Below are 19854 nucleotides of genomic sequence, written 5' to 3'. Positions count from 1 at the left end.
AGGTCTACCAGATACCTAGCTCCACTCAAGCTTAATATGTCCAAAATTGCAGATACCTCTCCCCCCAAATATATTCCTGCTTCTCCTCCCTCAAATATTATCATTATCAACCCACAATTCCTAGATATTATCCTTGATTCTCCTTTCCCCATATCCAGGCAAGTAGGTACCAAACACATTAATTTCTACTTCCTAATTGGCTCTCCAGTATGTCCACTTCTATCCTCCCAAACTCCTTACTGTGGTTCATGATATGACCCTTGTTTATAGTCTTTCAAGTCTCACTTGTCAATACTCTCCATCCTTCCCTCACCAGACTCTAATCATGCCATACCAATGAGCTTCTTTTAATTCAGTTACTGTCTGCTTCAGGTCCCTTTATCTGCTACATTCTTTTTACTTCCTGCAGGAAGACTTCCCTGATTCTTCAAGCCTGGTTTAGATGTCCCCTCTATTATGCTTCCATAGCATTAAATCCTATCATATTATATTACAATTGTTTATTTATCTGTCTCCCCCAGTAGACTGTAAAGTCATGAGAGCAGGGACTGTATCTAGCTCACTCACCACCATTTCCCCAGCATCTGGCACAATACCTAGAACATAAGCTCAAAAAGCATTTGTTTAAAAGAATGAATCAGGACTTCCCTGGCGGTCCAGTGGCTAAGACTTCACCTTCCAACGCAGAGGTTGTGGGTTTGATCCCTGGCAGGGAGCTAAGATCCCACATGCCTCATGACCAAAAAACCAAAACATAAAACAGAAGCAATTTTGTAACAAATTCAATAAAGACTTAAAAAAAATGATCCACATCAAAAAAAAGAAAAAAGAACAAATCAATGAATACATGAATGATACAGAAGTCAGGATAAAGGAAGCAAACTCTCCTAGGAAAATAACAATTCACCATTAAAGGTATACGAGAACAAATATTGGGAAGAAAAGACCACCTTTTCCAAAAAGAATGGCCAACTGTTCAGAGCTCTTTAGAAATTTATAAGCAATAAACTGGAAAAAATGACTACCTCTAGGGAAAGAAGTTGGATCTGAAGAACTGGTGGAAGAGACAGTTTTCTTTTTGTACCTTTTTATTTTTATATCACATATTTAAGACCTGTTTTTTAGTATTTATCAAACTGACCTGGTGAGCATGCTTCAATGTACTGGTGCTTTGTATCCTGACCCCTGCTGTAATAAAAATTCAACTTGCCTTGGGCAAGTGTGTGAAATTCTCAAAAGGCACGTTTTAGAAACCCAACCACTGAAACTATTTGAGTTTGCTGATCTCTGCTGACTTGGGTGTCCCTGTCCCTTTCACATACAGATTACTGCATTAATCCCATATGAAAAGCCCCAAGGATGAGGATTTTAAATCATTTTCCTTCTCTTGCTAATGTACATGCTTCACTTCAGCTTGAAAGCACACTGGACCCCACTCAGTCACGTACTAGGATGGGGAGGAAAAGGCAAAAAAATACTCCATCCCATCTCTTCTCTTCTTCCTTGGATTAGTACAGTGGGTTCTGACCCAGTCAGCAGCACTGGCTTCTCCGAGACTCCTCCTAAGGCTGCTAGTACTCTTCTCATCCTGGCAAAGCCTATCATACACCTTCCAGAACTGCTTCAGAGAAGGGACATTCTTCTAGGCTCCAAGTAAATGCGTGTCAAGAAAATAATGACTTATGTGTCCTCATTTTTGCTGAGTGCACATGGCTTTCCCCCAGATTACAACCTTCAGTTTCTCCTGCCCCTTCACCTGCAGTATATTTTTACCTAGCAAGAGAAAGAGGATGCTCTGAATAGATAGACCCCAATTCTACTTACAAAACTGTGGGAAGAGACGGGGACCTCCTCTCTCTCTGAGACAACGGTGCCACTGAGACTGCGTGAGATGCGCCGAAAGTTCTCTGCACCATACTGATCATCCTCCTCACACTCCCTGCTGGGGTCTCGGCAAGGTGCAGCCTTCAAACACACAGACACACACAGGCAGACACATGACACCAGACCTGTGGTTTTCCCACAGACCCTGTCCCGAGGGCTATGGGAGAGAATAGGGTAAGACTCACTAGTAGATATCTGAATTAGACATATTTAAAAGGTAGTGGCCATGTGGCAATCTCCTCTCACTCAAAAGAAGCCCAATCTGGGACAAAGAGAGTGGCATGGACATATATACACTACCAAATGTAAAACAGATAGCTAGTGGGAAGCAGCCACATAGCACAGGGAGATCAGCTCGGTGCTTTGTTGTGACCACCTAGAGGGGTGGGATAGGGGAGGGTGGGAGGGAGATGCAAGAGGGAGGGGATATGGGGATATATGTATATGTATAGTTGATTCACTGTTATACAGCAGAAACTAACACAACATTGTAAAGCAATTATACTCCAATAAAGATGTTAAAAAATAGAAAAAAAAAGAAGCCTAATCATAGACCTTCTTCTCTTCCAACAGCCCCACATTACCATGCCGCTGCTTTACCACCAACCCTACCACTCATATCTCTCCATAATTCTTTCCCAACACATTACCCCATGCCCAAAACTTTAGCACCTAAGGTGGCTACCTGAGAAGTAGACACTGTATTGACTTCATGGAGACTGTGCTCCATTTCTGCTGTTGGGGTCTTTGAGAGATCAAGGCCAGGGGCTGAGTGCAACCTCCTCCCTACACCATCTGTAGAGCCTGAGGAGGAAAACATAAATACAAGTTGAAGCCGTCTCTTCTCCTGGAGTCTAAACTCAGCCTGGCAGCACAAAACTCAGGAATTCTTGTTTCATTAAATAACAAATATGCATCTCTGAATCCACTGGAGGATGGGCTCCTGGAATGTAGAAACAGGAGTTTCAGAATACGGATAGCTTCCTAAAAGGCCATAAGGATCTCAGAAACAGGCCTTGAAAAACCTTGTTGACAAAGGGCTCTGTGGACAGATAGCTGAATAGTAAATATAATCAGCTTTGCTTCTGTCAGCCTTGGGCCCAAGACTTATAATACATACAGAGGAAATTATCTGATATAGTGATTCTCTAGAGCATCTGTGATGACAAAGGAACTATTATCTCCAGTCTGGTTAGGAATTGAAAATTATCATAGTCATCACATATTAAACCGCCTCATTTTACAAAGCAGGAAAATGAGTTCCAGGATCTGACAAGTAGTAAATAGTTTAACCAGGATTAAAACTCAAGTCTCTGCATTTACACTTCCAGTTATATAATATGAGCAAGAGCTCTTCAGCAACATTTTGTATGTGCAGTGCTCTTTTATTTCCATTAGCTTCTCTCTTTTCTTCACTTAAATTCTAAACAAACTCTAAATGTTTATCTCTTCCTCAAAATCTTGTGAGACTATTAAGAGATGAGCTGCTCCAAACTGGATATGTGACTCCCAAGGGGCTCGCCCCAATACAACTAATTAAGCCTTCCATTCTGAAAATGCACACATCCTTGACCTACATTTGATATATATGGCTATTGCCAATTCATGTCTTGATCTGATATTTTGATTCTAATATGTGTCCCTGGCTAAAGCATGATATTGCTGATACTAAGTTAGAAGGCCAGTTATTTTCAATATTTCCTTGTGCTTAAATGCAGTGGTTCCAATACTACCTCAGATTCATCTAGAACTTTTTAAAAAAATACAGCTTTGTGTACCTCTCTGCAGACCTACTGAATCAGAATCTTTCTGGTTGGAGCCTGGGAATATTTATGTTTAAAAGGTTTCCACAAAAAGTGTGGGCGAATATCCTCAAACATTGTTGGAGGAAATGTGAAATGTAATAGTCTTTCTAAAAAGCAATCTAGAGATAACCATTAAGACTGAAAATATATTTACCCTCTTAACCAACTGTTCTACTCCTGGGAATAAGAAGCAAAAATATCTGTTTATTGCGGCCTTGTTTGTAGTGGCCAAGAACTACAAATAAAGTAATGCCCATCTATAGCAGAATGGCTAAATACATTACAGTATCCTCAATATCAAATATTGTCCAGCCACTAAAAAGAATGAATTGAGTTAAACTAGATGACTTAGAGGAATTTTCATCAAGTATTGTTGAGTTAAAGGAAAAAAATCTGTAATATTATCCCCAAACAAAAAAACATTATAGGGCTTCCCTGGTAGCACAGTGGTTAAGAATCTGCCTGCCAATGCAGGGGACACAGGTTCGAGCCCTGGTCCAGGAAGATCCCACATGCTGCAGAACAACTAAGCCCGTGCACCACAACTACTGAGCTTGTGCTCTAGAGCCCGTGAGCCACAACTACTGAGCCCGCATGCCACATCTACTGAAGCCCATGTGCCTAGAGCCCATGCTCTGCAACAACAGAAGTCACCGCAATGAGAAGCCCACGCACCGCAACAAAGAATAGCCCCTGCTCGCTGCAACTAGAGAAAGCCCACACACAGCAACAAAGACCCAACGCAGCCAAAAATAAATAAAAATTTAAAAATTTATTTTTAAAAAGAATAATAATAAAATTATTCTTCTTTCCTTTAAACCACACATTCTTCAGGTGACTATGATGGGCAGCCGGATTTAAGAATTACAGCTGTAATGGTTAGAATTTGGTGCTCCTCTAATCAAGTCAAGTGTGATTCCGACCTAGACAAGAAGGTAGCCATTGGAACCTCCTGAAAAGAGTAGACACTGATTCCTTTAAAGATACTTAAACAGGGCTTCCCTGGTGGCACAGTGGTTGGGAGTTCGCCTGCCGATGCAAGGGACGCGGGTTCGTGCCCTGGTCTGGGAAGATCCCACATGCCGTGGAGCGGCTGGGCCCGTGCTCGGCAGCGGGAGAGACCACAGCAGTGAGAGGCCTGCGTACCACAAAAAAAATTAAAAAAAAAAAAAGATACTTAAACAGAGGTGGAGGTTGCCTTCTGTAAGGAGTACTGTTTAGGGGACTTCTCAATTTGACAGAATTAAGGTGACATCTACTCACTGATCAATAGTAACAAGAAGAAAGACTGCCAGACATTATGTACTTCTTGATATGATATAAGAAGTCTAAGTACTACCTATGAAATATTCTTATTTTTAAAAAGTAAACCTGGGCTTTCCTGGTGGTGCAGTGGTTGAGAGTCCGCCTGCCGATGCAGGGGACACGGGTTCGTGCCCCGGTCCGGGAGGATCCCACATGCCGTGGAGCGCCTGGGCCCGTGAGCCATGGCCGCTGAGCCTGCGCGTTCGGAGCCTGTGCTCCGCAAAGGGAGAGGCCACAACAGAGAGAGGCCCGCTTACCGCAAAAAAAAATAAATAAATAAACCTGATTTTAATCAAGAATCAAGCCTTCTAGCCCTAAGTACCAAGTTATAGGGGAAAAGAGGGTCTTAGGAGAACATGTTTTAAAAACAAAATGACAACCAAAAAAACTCTCCTAGAATATAATCTAAAACGTGGAAGACAAATGACCAAATTTCTTCAACAAATAAATGGCAAGGGGAAAAAAAGAGATAGGACTCTTACAGGCTTAAAAAAAGCCTTGAGACACATCAACAAAATGCAATGTGTGGATCTTGTTTGGATTCTGATTTGAAATAAACCAACTGTAAAAAGACATCTGTGGGACAATTGGAAAAAATTGAATACTGGCTAGTTACTGTATTATATTAAGAAATTATTGTTAATTTTTTTTTTAGGTATAATAATATTATAGTTCTGCCTTTTAAAAAAGAGTCTTTATTTCTTAGAGATACATTCCAAACTATTTATGGAGGAAATGATATAATGTCTGGGATTTGCTTTAAAATAATCCAGTGGGGAGGGAAAGTGGCGGGGGCGGGGTCGCGGTCGCTAAATCAAAATCAGCCATCTGTTGATAATTGGCCAAGATAATCACCGTGGAAGTTAGTGATAAGAACAAGGGGGTGATTATAACATTTACTCTCTTTACTTTAGAATATATTTGAAGTTTTCCATAACAAAAAGTTATTTTTAAGATGATGTGTGAGCAACTTCAAAATACTGTGAAATTTAGAATATAGGTCAAGGGCAGTGTTCACATAACTCTTTAGGAACTATAGTCATGTCAAAACTAATCTGGCTGCAAAATACCACATTCTATATGATTCTATTTATATGAAGTGTCCAAAACAGGTAATCTATAGGCAGAAAATAGATTAGAGCTTTACTGGGAAGTGAATACTAATGGGTACAGGATTTCTTTTGGGGGTGATGAAAAAACACTTTGATTGTGGTAATGGATGGACAACTCTGTCAATATCCTAAAAAACCACTGAATTGTACACTTCAAATAGGTGAATTGTCCAGTACATAAATTATATATCAATAAAGCTTTCTTTTTTTTTTTTAAAGATGATGTTGGGGATAGGAGTTTATTAATTAATTAATTTTTGCTGTGTTGTGTCTTCGTTTCTGTGCGAGGGCTTTCTCTAGTTCTGGCAAGCAAGGGCCACTCTTCATCGCGGTGCGCGGGCCTCTCACTATCGCGGCCTCTCTTGTTACGGAGCGCAGGCTCAGTAGTTGTGGCTCACGGGCCTAGTTGCTCCACGGCATGTGGGATCCTCCCAGACCAGGGCTCGAACCCATGTCCCCTGCATTAGCAGGCAGATTCTCAACCACTGCGCCACCAGGGAAGCCCAAAAGCTTTCTTTTTTTTTAAGCAGTAAGTCAGACAGAGAAAGACAAATACTATGATCACACTGATATGTGGACTCTTTAAAAAAGCCAAACTCACAGAAACAGAGAATGGAATGGTAGTTGCCAGGAGCCACGGGGTGGGGGGAATATGGAGATGCTGATCAAAGCGTACACATTTCCAGTTATAAGATGAATAAGTTCTGAGGATCTAATGTATAGCATGGTGACTATAGTTAACAATATTATATTATTATATACCTGAAAATTGCTAAGACAGTAAATCTTATATGTTCTCACCACACACACAAAAAAAAGAAAGAAAGATATTGTAATTAGGCATGGTGATGGCTGTGTTAACTAACTTTACTGTGGTAATCATTTTGCAATATATACATGTATCAAACCATCACACTGCAGACCTTAAACATACAATGTTGTCAACTATATCAATAAAATTGGAGAAAAAAAGTAATTTGGTGCTTAATAAATGCTTTACAATATGATAAAGGAAGACTCCCTTAAAGATATATTCTGCCATATATGGATCCTAATTGGCATTTTCCTTCATCGTCTACTTCTTGATTTATTCCACTGATCTCTTCTTTATTCTGCCACACCAGTTCTGAAAGACTCAATTTAAAAAAGAGACTCTAACCAAAATAAAGCCTAGTTTGGTTTGACAAGTTATTTTGAGGACTGATTCATTAACTGGATTTTTAAAATTAGTTTTTGTCAGCTATTAAGTAAAAATTAATGGTTGGTAGGTACGCTTTCATACTGTTTTCAGAAGTACAATCTTCCTGAGTTTGCCAGTATGTATCAAGAGAGTTTTTAAAGTTTATAACCTTCAACTAGTTATTACCCTTCTAAAAGTTTATCCTAAGGAGTTTATCAGAAATGTGGCCAAACTCTTAAGTATAAAGATATTCATCACAGTGCTATATTATCAAAAAATTTTAAGTAACCTAAATATTCAACCACAGTAGAATGGTTGAATATATTATGGTGTATTCATATGCAGCATATTATAGTCATTAAAAGTAGTTTTTGCCAAAGGGAAAATGCTTATGGATATAAGGTAAGAAATCATGGGACTAAACTATATACATATATTATAATCCAGCTTTTTGTAAAAACAAAACAAATATATAGTATATATGCATAAAAAACAAAACCAGAAGTAACATGGATGGACCTAGAGATTATTATATTAAGTGAAGTATGTCAGAGAAAGACAAATATAATATGATATCACTTATATGTGGAATCTAAAAAAATGACACAAATGAACTTATTTACAAGACAGAAATACTACAGACTCACAGACATAGAAAACAAACTTATGGTTACCAAAGGGGAAAGAGGGGGAGGGATAAAACGGGTGTTTGGGATTAACATACACACACTACTATATATAAAATAGATAAACAACAAGGACCTTCTGCATGGCACAGGGAACTATATTCAATATTTTGTAATAACCTATAATGGAAAAAAATCTGAAAAAGAATGAATATATATATATATATATATATGAACGAAATCACTTTGCTGTACACCTGAAACTAACAAAACTTTGTAAATCAACTATACTTCAGGGCTTCCCTGGTGGCGCAGTGGTTGAGAATCCGCCTGCCGATGCAGGGGACACGCGTTCGTGCCCCGGTCTGGGAAGATCCCACATCCCACATCCCACATGCCACGGAGCGGCTGGGCCCGTGAGCCATGGCCGCTGAGCCTGCGCGTTCAGAGCCTGTGCTCCGCAACGGGAGAGACCACAACAGAGAAACGCCCGCGTACCGCAAAAAAAAAAAAAACCAAAAAACTATACTTCAATTTTTAAAGAGTTTTGTCACTACACTATTGATACTATGTATAAAATAGAAAACTAATGAAAACATACTGTATAGCACAGGGAATTCTATTTAGTGCACTGTGATGACCTGAATGGGAGGGAAGTCTGGAAGGGAGGGGATATATGTATACATGTGGCTGATTCATTTTGCTGTACAGTACAAACAAATACAACATTGTAAAGCAACTATACTCCAATACAAATTAATTAGAAAAAAAAAAGTAAGCTAGGGGAAATTTAGAAAAAATAAAAAGTATGTCAACCAGGGGTGGAGGGCGGCAACCCAAAGTCAGAAGTAAACTCATGAAACTACTGCTGAGGTTATCAATGATTTTTGTTACTTTATATATTTTCAAAACTATCTACAATAAAAAATGTTGCTACCTGGAGTAACATAAGGTTTGTTTTGTTTTGTTTGTAATATAATGTTTGACATTCAATTGGTTAGTTCAGATTTAATTGCAATATATTTTTTATATGTGTTTATGATTCTTAAAATACTTGACATTTGTATATTCTTTCTCCCTTGTATTAGAGAGGAAGCTAACTGAGGCAAACTCCAACTTTTCCTCATTCTTTGTAATCTTCCCATACTGCCCTGTCCTATGTATTAATATCTAAGGAGCACTTCATAAATGTTATTGCAAAGTTTACACTAGAGTGGAGATCCTAAAAAACATATCTTAATATTAAATCTTATATTTATATGATATCCCCCACTCTGATGCTCCTGAGAATATAGCAGATTTTCAATAACCACTTGTTTGGCTATAATTAAATGCTGGTTTGGCTGCATGCAAAGAACTATACCACCTAAACTGAAGATAAATTTCTCTGAGTTTAATTTTACAGAATCATATATATCATTTAAAGAGTTGGAAGGTATCTTTAAAAAAAATCATGGAACCAATTCTCTCATCTTACAGGTAAAAACTTGGATATTAAATGACTTGTCCAAATTTTTACTGACAGTTAATGATGGAGACAGAACAATAGTTCAGGCTTTGGAGTTCTTTTTTTTTTTTTTTTTAATAACATCTTTATTGGAGTATAACTGTTTTACAATAGTATGTTAGTTTCTACTTTACAACAAAGTGAATCAGTTATACATATACATATGTTCCCATATCTCTTCCCTCTTGCGTCACCCTCCCTCCCACCCCTCTAGGTGGTCACAAAGCACACAGGTGATCTCCCTGTGCTATGTGGCAGCTTCCCACTAGCTATCTAATTTACATTTGGTAGTGTATATGTGTCCCAGCCACTCTCTCACTTCGTCACATCTTACCCTTCCCCTTCCCCATATCCTCAAGTCCATGCTCTAGTAGGTCTGTGTTTTATTCCCGTCCTATCACTAATCTCTTCATGACATTTTTTTTCTTAGATTCCATATATATGTGTTAGCATACGGTATTTGTTTTTCTCCTTCTGACATACTTCACTCTGTATGACAGACTCCAGGTCTATTCACCTCATTACAAATAACTCAGTTTCATTTCCTTTTATGGCTGAGTAATATTCCATTGTATATATGTGCCACATCTTCTTTATCCATTCATCTGTTGATGGACACTTAGGTTGCTTCCATGTCCTGGCTATCGTAAATAGAGCTGCAATGACCATTTCGGTACATAACTCTTTTTGAATTATGGTTTTCTCAGGGTATATGCCCAGTAGTGGGATTGCAGGGTCGTATGGTACTTCTATTTGTAGTTTTTTAAGGAACGCTTTGGAGTTCTTAAGTACATCAATCTTAAGTTATAAATATCCTTCATGTCTTCAGTTTACAGAACTAATTCTTTGCTGCGCATTTAACATTAGACTTCACACTTCACACAATATAATCTCACAAAGAGTCGGTGAACACGTACCCTACAAGCATACCACCTTGAAAATTCTAAACCTGGTAGTTCCTGAGCGGATCAGGGAAGGTCTTGATATTGCTGGTTCAGTACGATCCGGATATGCCACACTGGAGACTTGGCTCAATGTGAACATCCTCATTGCAAGTTGGAGCTTGTTCCTAAGCCATAGAAGAATGACTTTTCCTCTCAGCCTCCCATACCTCATGCTGAGTCACTCTCAAAGGCCTAGGAACCACTCCTTAGCATTCATACTACAGCAGCCCTGGGCAAATACTCACTGGTCTCTTTAGAAGGAGGGAACTAGCCTGTGAGTGATGATTCTGCCCCCATTCTCCACTCTAGCCAGAAAAATGTCTAGCCCTTGTCATGAAGTCTTTATGAATAAAGTCAGAAGTTCTACTGCTGCCTCCTAAGCTGAGGATATTATTTACATAGAACACCATCCCCCTTCTGATCTTATCTTCCTGCCTTCAGCTTTTCTATGCCCTCCACACCCCCTGCCCCTGGTTGCATTCTTACCTGTTTGGCTCAGTGGGTTCCAGGCCACTTCCTGCTGCCCCCATCCAGAAAAGCCAGATTGAGAAACCTGAAGACTGGCCTGGTAGAGAGACTCCAATTCTGAGGTCTCCTGCTCTGTGTCTTGGTTCCAATGTGGATGCAAAAGGATGTGGTTTCTTTCTGGATAGGTTACACAGGTATGGGAATCAGGAGGGGAGGACTTCATTCCTGGCCCAGGGACCCCAAGCTGAGAATCACAAAGCCTTGTAACATTCACCCAGGAATCCAAAGGCAAGGAAGTCCCCAAGTCGACATTGCTGCCCAGCTCCTTAGGCCTAGCATCTCTCACTTGAGATGGTTTCTCAGGGTAAATACTTGACTCTGCCAACCTGGACTGTCCTCCCATAGAAGTTTCACCATTAGGCAGCCCAGAGTTCATGGCAAGAGAAGGATGATCAGCAGGCTCTCCCCAGGAAGGCAGTCTGTTCCTACCATCCACAGAGGGCTGTTGTTTTGCCCAAGGCCAGTGACCTTTCCCTTGACCTTGTGGGAAAGGAGGCTTTGAGTCAGAAAGGGAAGAGTCCTTCCTTAGACTGTTTGGCAAACTTCTATCCTGGGAACCTGTACCATCCCTTGTGGAGGTGCCCTGCATCCTCTGGAACTGCTCTGCCAGAGAGCGGACAAGCCCCTTTGTGGTAGGAAACTCTGGCCTATAGGGCTCCTCGCTGCCTCTGTCCACTTTTGAAGTCAATGAAGTTTTGAGGCTTTGGGTGTGGAGGCATTGGTTAGTTTTCTGTAAGGTATCAGGAGAGTGAAGCACAGAAGAGGAAGGGGCAGGCATTATGGAGCGGCAGGCCCTGTACAGAGAAAGGCTGGGCTGAGCTGATGAACTTGAAGGACCACAGCCTAGACTGTGTGCATCTCCTCTCTCAGAGGTGGTTGTTCCAGTTGACTGTAGCCAAGGCATCACCTGGGATGAGTCAGCAGGATCCCTCTTTTCTTGGAATAGCTGTTCTCGATCAGTGCCTCTTCCTTCTTGTTGGGGGAACCTGGTACAGCTGCTGTTGTCCCCCCTGTAGCTTTGCAGCTCACCCTCTGGTTCCCAACAATGATGAGAATTCTTCTCAGTTCTCCCTGGTGTTTTATATAAGCCCTGCCTGTGGAACACAGAGGGGTCAATGCTGTCCACCTCAACAGAAGTAAGAAGGTTCAAGGCAGACCCACTGGAGGAATTGTGCTGTGGAACAGACAGGGCAGATGACTCTGGGAATAATGGCGAGTGTGACTCATGGCAGGAAGCGGGTGAGTGGATGAAAGAACTGGCCCCAAACTCTGCATTCATGTAGGGTTCCAGTTGGGCCTCCTGGCTTAACAATACTTGGAGTGGGATAGGCTGTTCACTGAAATAAAGAGAGAGCCAGTCATAAGCTGTCTTAATCGACAAGATCACTTACAAAAATAACTGTTCATTTGGTTCCCATTTCTAGCTATTCACAGAGGTAATGGTGAAAATAAATGGAAAGACAAGCATAAGTAGAGTCAACAGATCAGAGAAGGCATATAGTCAGCTCACACCTAAGTAACAGGTAATATTAATTCTCTTTATTAAATATCCTCATCAAAGCTGCCCACAGTAATAGTAAGTAAAGTTCTTGCTAATATTCTTTATTCCCTGTAAAGTCCCATTCCAATCATATTCTACTTACAAATTCAAAAACAAAAATTGCTCATCCCATATGCAAATGACAATAGAAGGTAAGCAAAGCCTAGAAATCACTCATCCCTAGGGTCCTGAGAGGCAAATCAGCCAAAAGAACCAGAAGGCCACATTCACAAAGTACAGGATGATATGGGCTCCTGGGATTAATATAAAAATCAACCATTTCAAGTGTATTTTTATAATCCGGATTTGGTTGTATTTATTTACTGAGATATTTCCCCAACGTAATGTGCTGTGACTCTCTTGAGATTTGGGAGTAGAAGTAGGGATTAACTGCAGTTAGCTGATTTCTTACTAATTGTTTTGTATTTCTGACCTAAAGAACTCAGGGCTAGAAGCACTTGGATAAAACCTCAATCACTCACATACATCTAATGGCAGAAGTTTTCTGAAAAGAGTTTAGCTGCCTAAATTGCTTATAATCAAAACACATCTCTGATCAGATTCTCAAATTAGCATTCAGCGAGTGGGGTAAACAATAGGAGAAAAGAAGAAAGAGGAAGATCCTAGCTATGAGCATTAAATTTGAATGATAATACACTATAAACTTTTGTGGGCATAGTCATTCAGTCACCCTTACAACGTTTTGAAGAATATGATATTACTTATAAGGAAAGCCGAATGGAGTCAAACAGACCTGGATTTGAATTCCATGCTTCTACCACTTATTAGCTGAGTAATCCTGGGTACCTTACTTATCTCATCCTCTCTGAGCCTGAGTTTTCTTATTTATAAACCATTGCTAAATAGTAATACCTGTCTCCTAAGGTTATTGTGAGAATTAGATAAAATAAAACATAAAACTGTTTAACTTAGTGAGCAAATATTCAAAAAATGTTAGCTTCTTTTATAATGATTATATTCTGAAAACTACTCAGGCTTGTTAACAGCCAAAATTAATTCTTACTTAAATCTATCTATTCTCAGTAACAGCCAATTTCAAGGGCTAAAATGGGGAAACTACACCAACGGCCATGGGGACTTTTTTCCTACTCCTGACCATAGGGAAGCAAAACAAAGGGCATCTTTGTGTCTCCCCTCAACTGATCAATCAGAACAAGGAAGACTGCTTTCTCTGCTTCCTTGAGGGACAGGAAGCACTGAAATCCCAAAATAAATCACACGGTTTCTACTGCAAAGTGAAATGTAACTCAGATTGCCATGTCTAAGACCATAATATGTACAAATTTAATAATCATGTTATTACACGAGTCCAGAGACAAACTCACCCACAGGAAATATAGACAAGTGGTCTATTTATTATGCTATACTTTCTGCATCTTTCTAGGAACTATTAAGAAAAGGACCAGCAGTGGGATGAGCTATTCATTGTATGTCTGACCTGAGAGAAGAAATCTTTTCAGAGGACTCTCCTCTCTCCCCTGGAGTCGCCAAGACAATGAGAGCTGGCTATGGAGCACCCATGGTCACTTCCTCCCCTGGCGTCCAGAAACTACAATGGTTCCCAGGCACTACCTTGTTGGCTGAGGGAGGGCTCCCCTCTGTGAGGGGAGGCAGGCTGAGGGCGGCGACGGCGGCTGAGATGGTTGCTGCTGCTGCATGCGATCCTGCAGGCTCCGTGCTTTTCGAATACTGATTTGCAGCTTCTTATCGACTAGGGCTCTGCTGTGCGTGCTAGAGCTGGCACCATGCAGGGCAAGTCTTAGTTTAGCTAAAATGCAAAAGAAAATATAGCAGAAACAGAACACAAAAATACAAACAAAAATGAAAAGAATAAAATTCAACCAAAAATGAGCAAAGATATGCAGTAAAACTCAAAATATGCAGCAGGAATACAAGGCGTGGACCATGCATATGCAGTCCAGGGCACAGAGCTGCCTCTGGCTATAAGGAACATTCATGGAAGCCATGGAGGCCAAACAGGTTAATTCAAATTTAAAAAACAAACAAAAAGCTAAACTAAAATGAGTCAGGAAGATAAACTGGTGCTTCCATCTTAGACGTTGCCACTCTCATTGTCCTTTGCAACTGACCTGGCCGACTCTGGTCTCCATTCTCTGCTCCCATCTCCCCCTTCCCGATGGCCAACAGCAGAAATAAGATCCAAACCTGCATCTGTCTTTATAGAACACAGTTTCTTGTGGGTCACATTAAAGAACCAGATACAAATTCTAAGCCTTAGTCCCTTGCTGTAACCTTATGGTGCAGCATAGCAGGAAGGCAGGGGAGAAACACAAAAAATCAAATATGCAATACAAAGTCACAGGCCTGGGAAGTCACAGTCAATTTATTCATTTCTTCCTGCCCTAAGCTCCACCTCACTAGTCAGTAACTAGAGAAAGAGCAGACTAACCTCTCATCTGAGATCTAACTTTATTTGGGGATTAGAAGGTAGGTCTGGCTGGATAGTTCATTTGTAGACTCCTGCTGAGGTTTTTCCAGTAAATATCCATAGGCCACAGTGACAGTGCCTAGCACATTTAGAAATCTGAAGGGCAAAAGATAGCTAAAGTGCCTCAGTTTGGGGGAGTGAGAGTGAGGAGACTTAAAAGCTCTTTTTATCCTATCTGAGTGACGACACTAATAATACCTATGGTGAAGTTAGTCAAAAGTGCCATAGCCATAGCGGTTAAAGTTACTTACAGATAGCTTCGTTACAGAGAGCCAAAGCGGCAGCACAGTCTCCCTTCTGTTCCAGATGCAGCGACTCTTCAAACACTGAATCTGCCTCTTGTAGGGACCTCTCAAAGCCGTCACTCCTCCCTGAAAGGGCCAGCACTTTTCATTTTCATAACAATCTGTTCCAACTTTTCCTATGTGCTGTTTTTTCCCTTCAGTGCACATAGATCCTTGCTACTGAGCCTCTGGTCCACCCTTACTCCAACTGACCATTACTATTAAGAGTTCTCTGAAACACGTAGGACATCCATTTTTGCCTTAGCTGAGACCTTACCAAAGCCATGAAAGAGGGGCATGTCATTGTCCACCAAATATTCCAACTCCAAGACCTCTTAGGCAGACCCTCAAGGAAAGACCAAAGTACTGTCTATAATAGAAGGGTGGGTTCTTATGCCTGGAACTGACGTGCTTCTCCACAGTGCAACAAGATACATCTTGGCAACCTGTGTTCAACGCCCCAGATCTTCAGCGAGACCTCCACTGCTGTGTTAAGGCAAAAGTGGCTTCAGCACTCTGTGAAAGGCCATCTGTAACACTTCTTTCCTACATTAATTCATAGTTTTCTCTGTACCACTTGCACCTGGAAAATCAATACCCCTCTTCGGCACAGGTGTTCTATGGTTCCTAACTTCAACGTATCTACCAGGCCAGTGGAAATGCCCTTGTTCTTGGTTTGCACACACTATACCTTTCATCAGCACTGCTAAGTATTTACTTCTATCATGCCCTTGCTCGCCAAACCTAGTGTAAAAAAGTCACCTTCCCTTGCAGTGAGCCTAAGATGTTGCTTCCTTCCCTGAAAGTGAATGTGTGCCAAAGCAGGTGGAGGAGAGTCTAGGGACAGTGCCACATGAAAAGCAAGAAAGTACTGTAAGAGCAACTTTTGTAAAAGAATTATCAAGTTTATGTATCCCCTTGCCTTTTACTCACTCATAACCATAAATTAGTAGTAAGCTGTAACCCAAGTTCACCTACAATGGGATTAATGGTGAGTTTTCACAAGCTCACAAGAAAAAAAAAATCATCTCTCCCATAATGCACCCATCCTCCATTAACCTCCAGCTGGACATGGTAAGAAAAGCTCTTCCATACGCCTAACATTCACTCCCTAATTCACCAATAGCTTTGGAGAACAATGAGAAGGAAGTAGAAGTAACAAGTTGGTTCTGAAGAACTTGACGTTTGGGTTCTACTCCACTGCTAGAGGTATGGTCCCTGGGGTAGGGGGTACTCAGGCCTGAAGTTTTCTCATTCTATCTGAAATCAATTGAATCTATACAAACTTTATGATCAGAGGTGGTGGCTAGAGCAATTAAAACCAAAAAAGTTCTCTACAGAGATATAGGCAAACTATAGCTGGTCAATGATTGTATTAAATTTTCTTTTCTTTTTTTTTTTTTTTTTTTTTCAGTACGTGGGCCTCTCACTGTTGTGGCCTCTCCCTTTGAGGAGCGCAAGCTCAGGACGCACAGGCTCAGCGGCCATGGCTCACGGGCCCAGCCACTCCATGGCATGTGGGATCTGCCCAGACCGGGGCACGAACCCGTGTCCCCTGCATGGGCAGGCGGACCCCCAACCACTGTGCCACCAGGGAAGCCCTATACTAAATTTTAATTCTTATCCTCCAGAATGTTAGCACTCCATTCCTTGCTCTAAACCAAAGTGTATGGAGAACTGACAATGAAATACAGCCAGAGGGATCCACTCTCAACTCTAAGGTACTGCCCAACTGACAGAGTGGGGAGAAAGGCATGGGAGGAAGATGACAAGATCCCTCTTTCAGAAGCAATATGAACCTGAGACACCAATGTGATATAGCTTAAGGACAAAAAGGAAGAAAAAAACTATCGAAACATAGGGACATCTAAGAAATTAGGAATGGTAAACTAATTTGGAGACAAATACAATGCCTTGCAAAGTATAAAGCAACAATTGCCTTGAATCAAAAGACAGTAGGATTAGAAGAGGAAAGTAGCCCCCAAATAAGCCCAGGAAGTTTTCCTAAGTGTTGATAAGAAGAAATAAGTGATCAAAAGAAAGCAGCCACCCAAAACAGCATCAGCTCCTATTCTTTACACTACTTTAGCACAATTTGTTGCATCTGGAGGTTCCGAATAATAAATTCATTTCATAGAAAAACAGAGATATAGGTTTCAGGGCCTATTTAAAATAGATACTTCAGCCTTTTCGAACTCTTATTTTGAAGGCTAGTCTCTGCTGGTACAAAGTGATGTCCTAAAGCAATTGAAGGGAAAAAAAGTTACCAATGTGGGGCAGCTGGAGAAGCTGAAATAAAATCCATGAAAATCGTGTGAGATTGGGATATGAATCATCAGAGGATCAAAAGGAAATCAGGCTCTGTGTTCTTAGAACTGTTTGGTAGATCCACTTCCCTGAAGCTCCAGGTAGGAAATCTCAAGGGCATATTTCTGCTGAGCAAGAAGAATTCCCCTCACTGTCAGTGTGGCTCACTCACTGCCTTTTTCTGCTGTTTCTGAATTGTGAGTAGTTTAATTTACACCTTATATAGTTGTTCATCAGAAATATTTTTCATGAACAATATACTATCTCTAATCTACAAGCTTTTAATAAATATCTCCAACCAATAGGCCTGTCACCTCCTACTTTAACTAGCTCTCACTGAAATGGCTGAATTAAGATAAAATGTAACTTGGCTAAAGAGAAGACAGAATGTATGAGTTTGAATACTTTTTTCCTCCCAGCTTTCTCTGTCCTCATCACCCACAACCTAATGCTCACAACAATTACCCTGATTCTGCAGTTCATCTAAGTCCATGAAGCGGCTGGGATGAGGGTTAAACCCCTTAGCTGCCTCTAATTCTTTCTCTCGTTTCCTTTGAAGTTCCTGTTCCTGGGCCCTTCTGGCCACCTCTTCCTGCAATTCATCCAGTTCAGTTTTGGAAGATATCTCCCCACCTGGAATACAAGAAAGGGAGAAGAGAAGTTGCCACATTTCCATAACCAAGACTAAGCACTTGCTGTATTTATGGCCACTGCACTGCTTTTCCTTTGGAACTCTTGGCTTCAGTTTGGAGTTCATATTTGCATAGTGCTTTCCATTTCAGATTCAGGATGATACCTAGGCCATGAATAATAATAATATTTATTGGGTGCTTTATAACAACAACAACATGACAACTAACATTTGTTGAGTATTTACTATGTGACAGGCATAACTGTAAGCACTTTTACATATATTATTTAATTCTCACAATAATATATGAGGTAGATACTATTATTGCCCACATTTTAAGAATGAAGAAACTGAGTCACAAAGATGATAAATAACTTACCCAAGGTAACAAAAATGGCAAATGGTAAAGCTGAATTAAAGTCAAATAGGTTAAATTCATAATTCGTGCTTTTAACTATTAGAGAGCATTCTCTACCACGTGCTACCAGTGACTCACCCGGAAGCTTCAAACAAGTCAATTTCTCCCTCTTAATTTCCACCACCTTTTTAATGAGTTTGGAAAATATTGATAGTTGTAAAAATTTAATTTTTTCAGTGTTCACAGATGGAACCAAACAGATCTAAAAGGATGTCCATGATATATTAAGTGAAAAATCAAGTGACAGAATAATATCTATAGTATGACTCCCTTTTATTTATTTATTTATTTATTTATTTATTTATTTATTTTTACGGTACGCGGGCCTCTCACTGTTGTGGCCTCTCCTGTTGCAGAGCACAGGCTCCGGACGCGCAGGCTCAGCGGCCATGGCTCACCGGCCCAGCCGCTCCGCAGCATGTGGGATCCTCCCAGGCAAGGGCATGAACTCGCATCCCCTGCATTGGCAGGCAGACTCTCAACCACTGTGCCACCAGGGAAGCCCACTTTTATATTTTTTAAATGCTAGTAATAAACTTATCTATGGACATCTAGGGTGCCTGCCAGATGCTGGTGGGGGACCTCGATGCCCAAGGAGACAGGAGGAACCCCCAAGCGACCCTGTAGGACGTTGGGGGACTAAGGTGGGAGGACAAGTGGAGGTAGGACAGGACCTGCGCCCCCAAGGGGTGGCTGGGAGCAGGGAGGGGTTCCCATGCCTGGAGGGAGCCTCAGGGGCTCGGATCAGGAGGATCACGCCTGGTGTTTCCCCTGCCCAATTGGCCCGGGAAACCTGCCCAGCTGTCGGGCCCGGTCCTACACCCTCAAGAGGCCCCTTCTACTACATTGGTTCTGGGGGCATAGGAGGGAGGCTGGAGGAGAACAGGAGAGGCAGGCAGGATGGAGGTGCCTTCCAGGACAGAGGAACAGGAGAGTCACAGAGGGAGTGTGCCCTGCCCACTTGGGCTGGGAAGCCTGCTGGGCTCCCAGGCTGGATCCCCCGCCCTTCAAAACCAGAGGCAAGCCTGGACCCCTTCTGTTGTGTTGAGCCTAAGCCCCACCACCCCCATGGCCTTTTTCAGCCCTGTGCGTCCTAAGCATAGGCCCCGCCAACCACCTAAACCCCACCCGTGCCTAAGTCCTGCCCCCACAGCCAATGCCTTTTCCGCCTTTTTTTTTTCTTTTTTCCCCCCTCCTCTTTTTTACTATTGTGGTTCTGTTTTACCTTCTGGTTGTCGTTTCATCTATATTTTTATTTTCTTTCTAACATATCTGTTAGTTTCCTAGTCTAATTTTAGTTTTTACTCTTTGTT

General features: G+C 41.3%; 1 protein-coding gene across 20 annotated transcripts in view; it reads right to left on the bottom strand.

Moving 5' to 3' along the window:
- Positions 1-19854, bottom strand: part of USP54 (ubiquitin specific peptidase 54) — a 151433-nt gene that overhangs the window by 5949 nt on the left and 125630 nt on the right. For 12 of the 20 annotated variants that reach the window (XR_010838929.1, XM_059054182.2, XM_067025381.1 and 9 more), the window contains 6 exons: positions 17958-18125; positions 15153-15272; positions 14025-14220; positions 10850-12228; positions 2570-2688; positions 1825-1965 (listed from right to left, as the gene is read on the bottom strand). Coding sequence is in view for 14 of the 20 variants with exons in the window: in XM_059054182.2 (XP_058910165.1) it covers positions 1825-1965; positions 2570-2688; positions 10850-12228; positions 14025-14220; positions 15153-15272; positions 17958-18125 (2123 nt within the window). In the remaining 6 variants the exon portion in view is untranslated. Of the gene's footprint in view, positions 1-1824; positions 1966-2569; positions 2689-10336; positions 10489-10849; positions 12229-14024; positions 14221-14542; positions 14629-15152; positions 15273-17957; positions 18126-19854 lie in introns of those variants that run through there. The other 8 variants (XR_010838931.1, XR_010838933.1, XM_067025388.1 and 5 more) reach the window with 6 other exon arrangements.

This window comes from Kogia breviceps, chromosome 2, assembly GCF_026419965.1.
Source record: "Kogia breviceps isolate mKogBre1 chromosome 2, mKogBre1 haplotype 1, whole genome shotgun sequence".
Classification (NCBI taxonomy): Eukaryota; Metazoa; Chordata; class Mammalia; order Artiodactyla; family Physeteridae; genus Kogia; species Kogia breviceps.
Note: the sequence above shows the minus strand (reverse complement) of the source record. Positions and strands in the feature narration are given on the sequence as shown.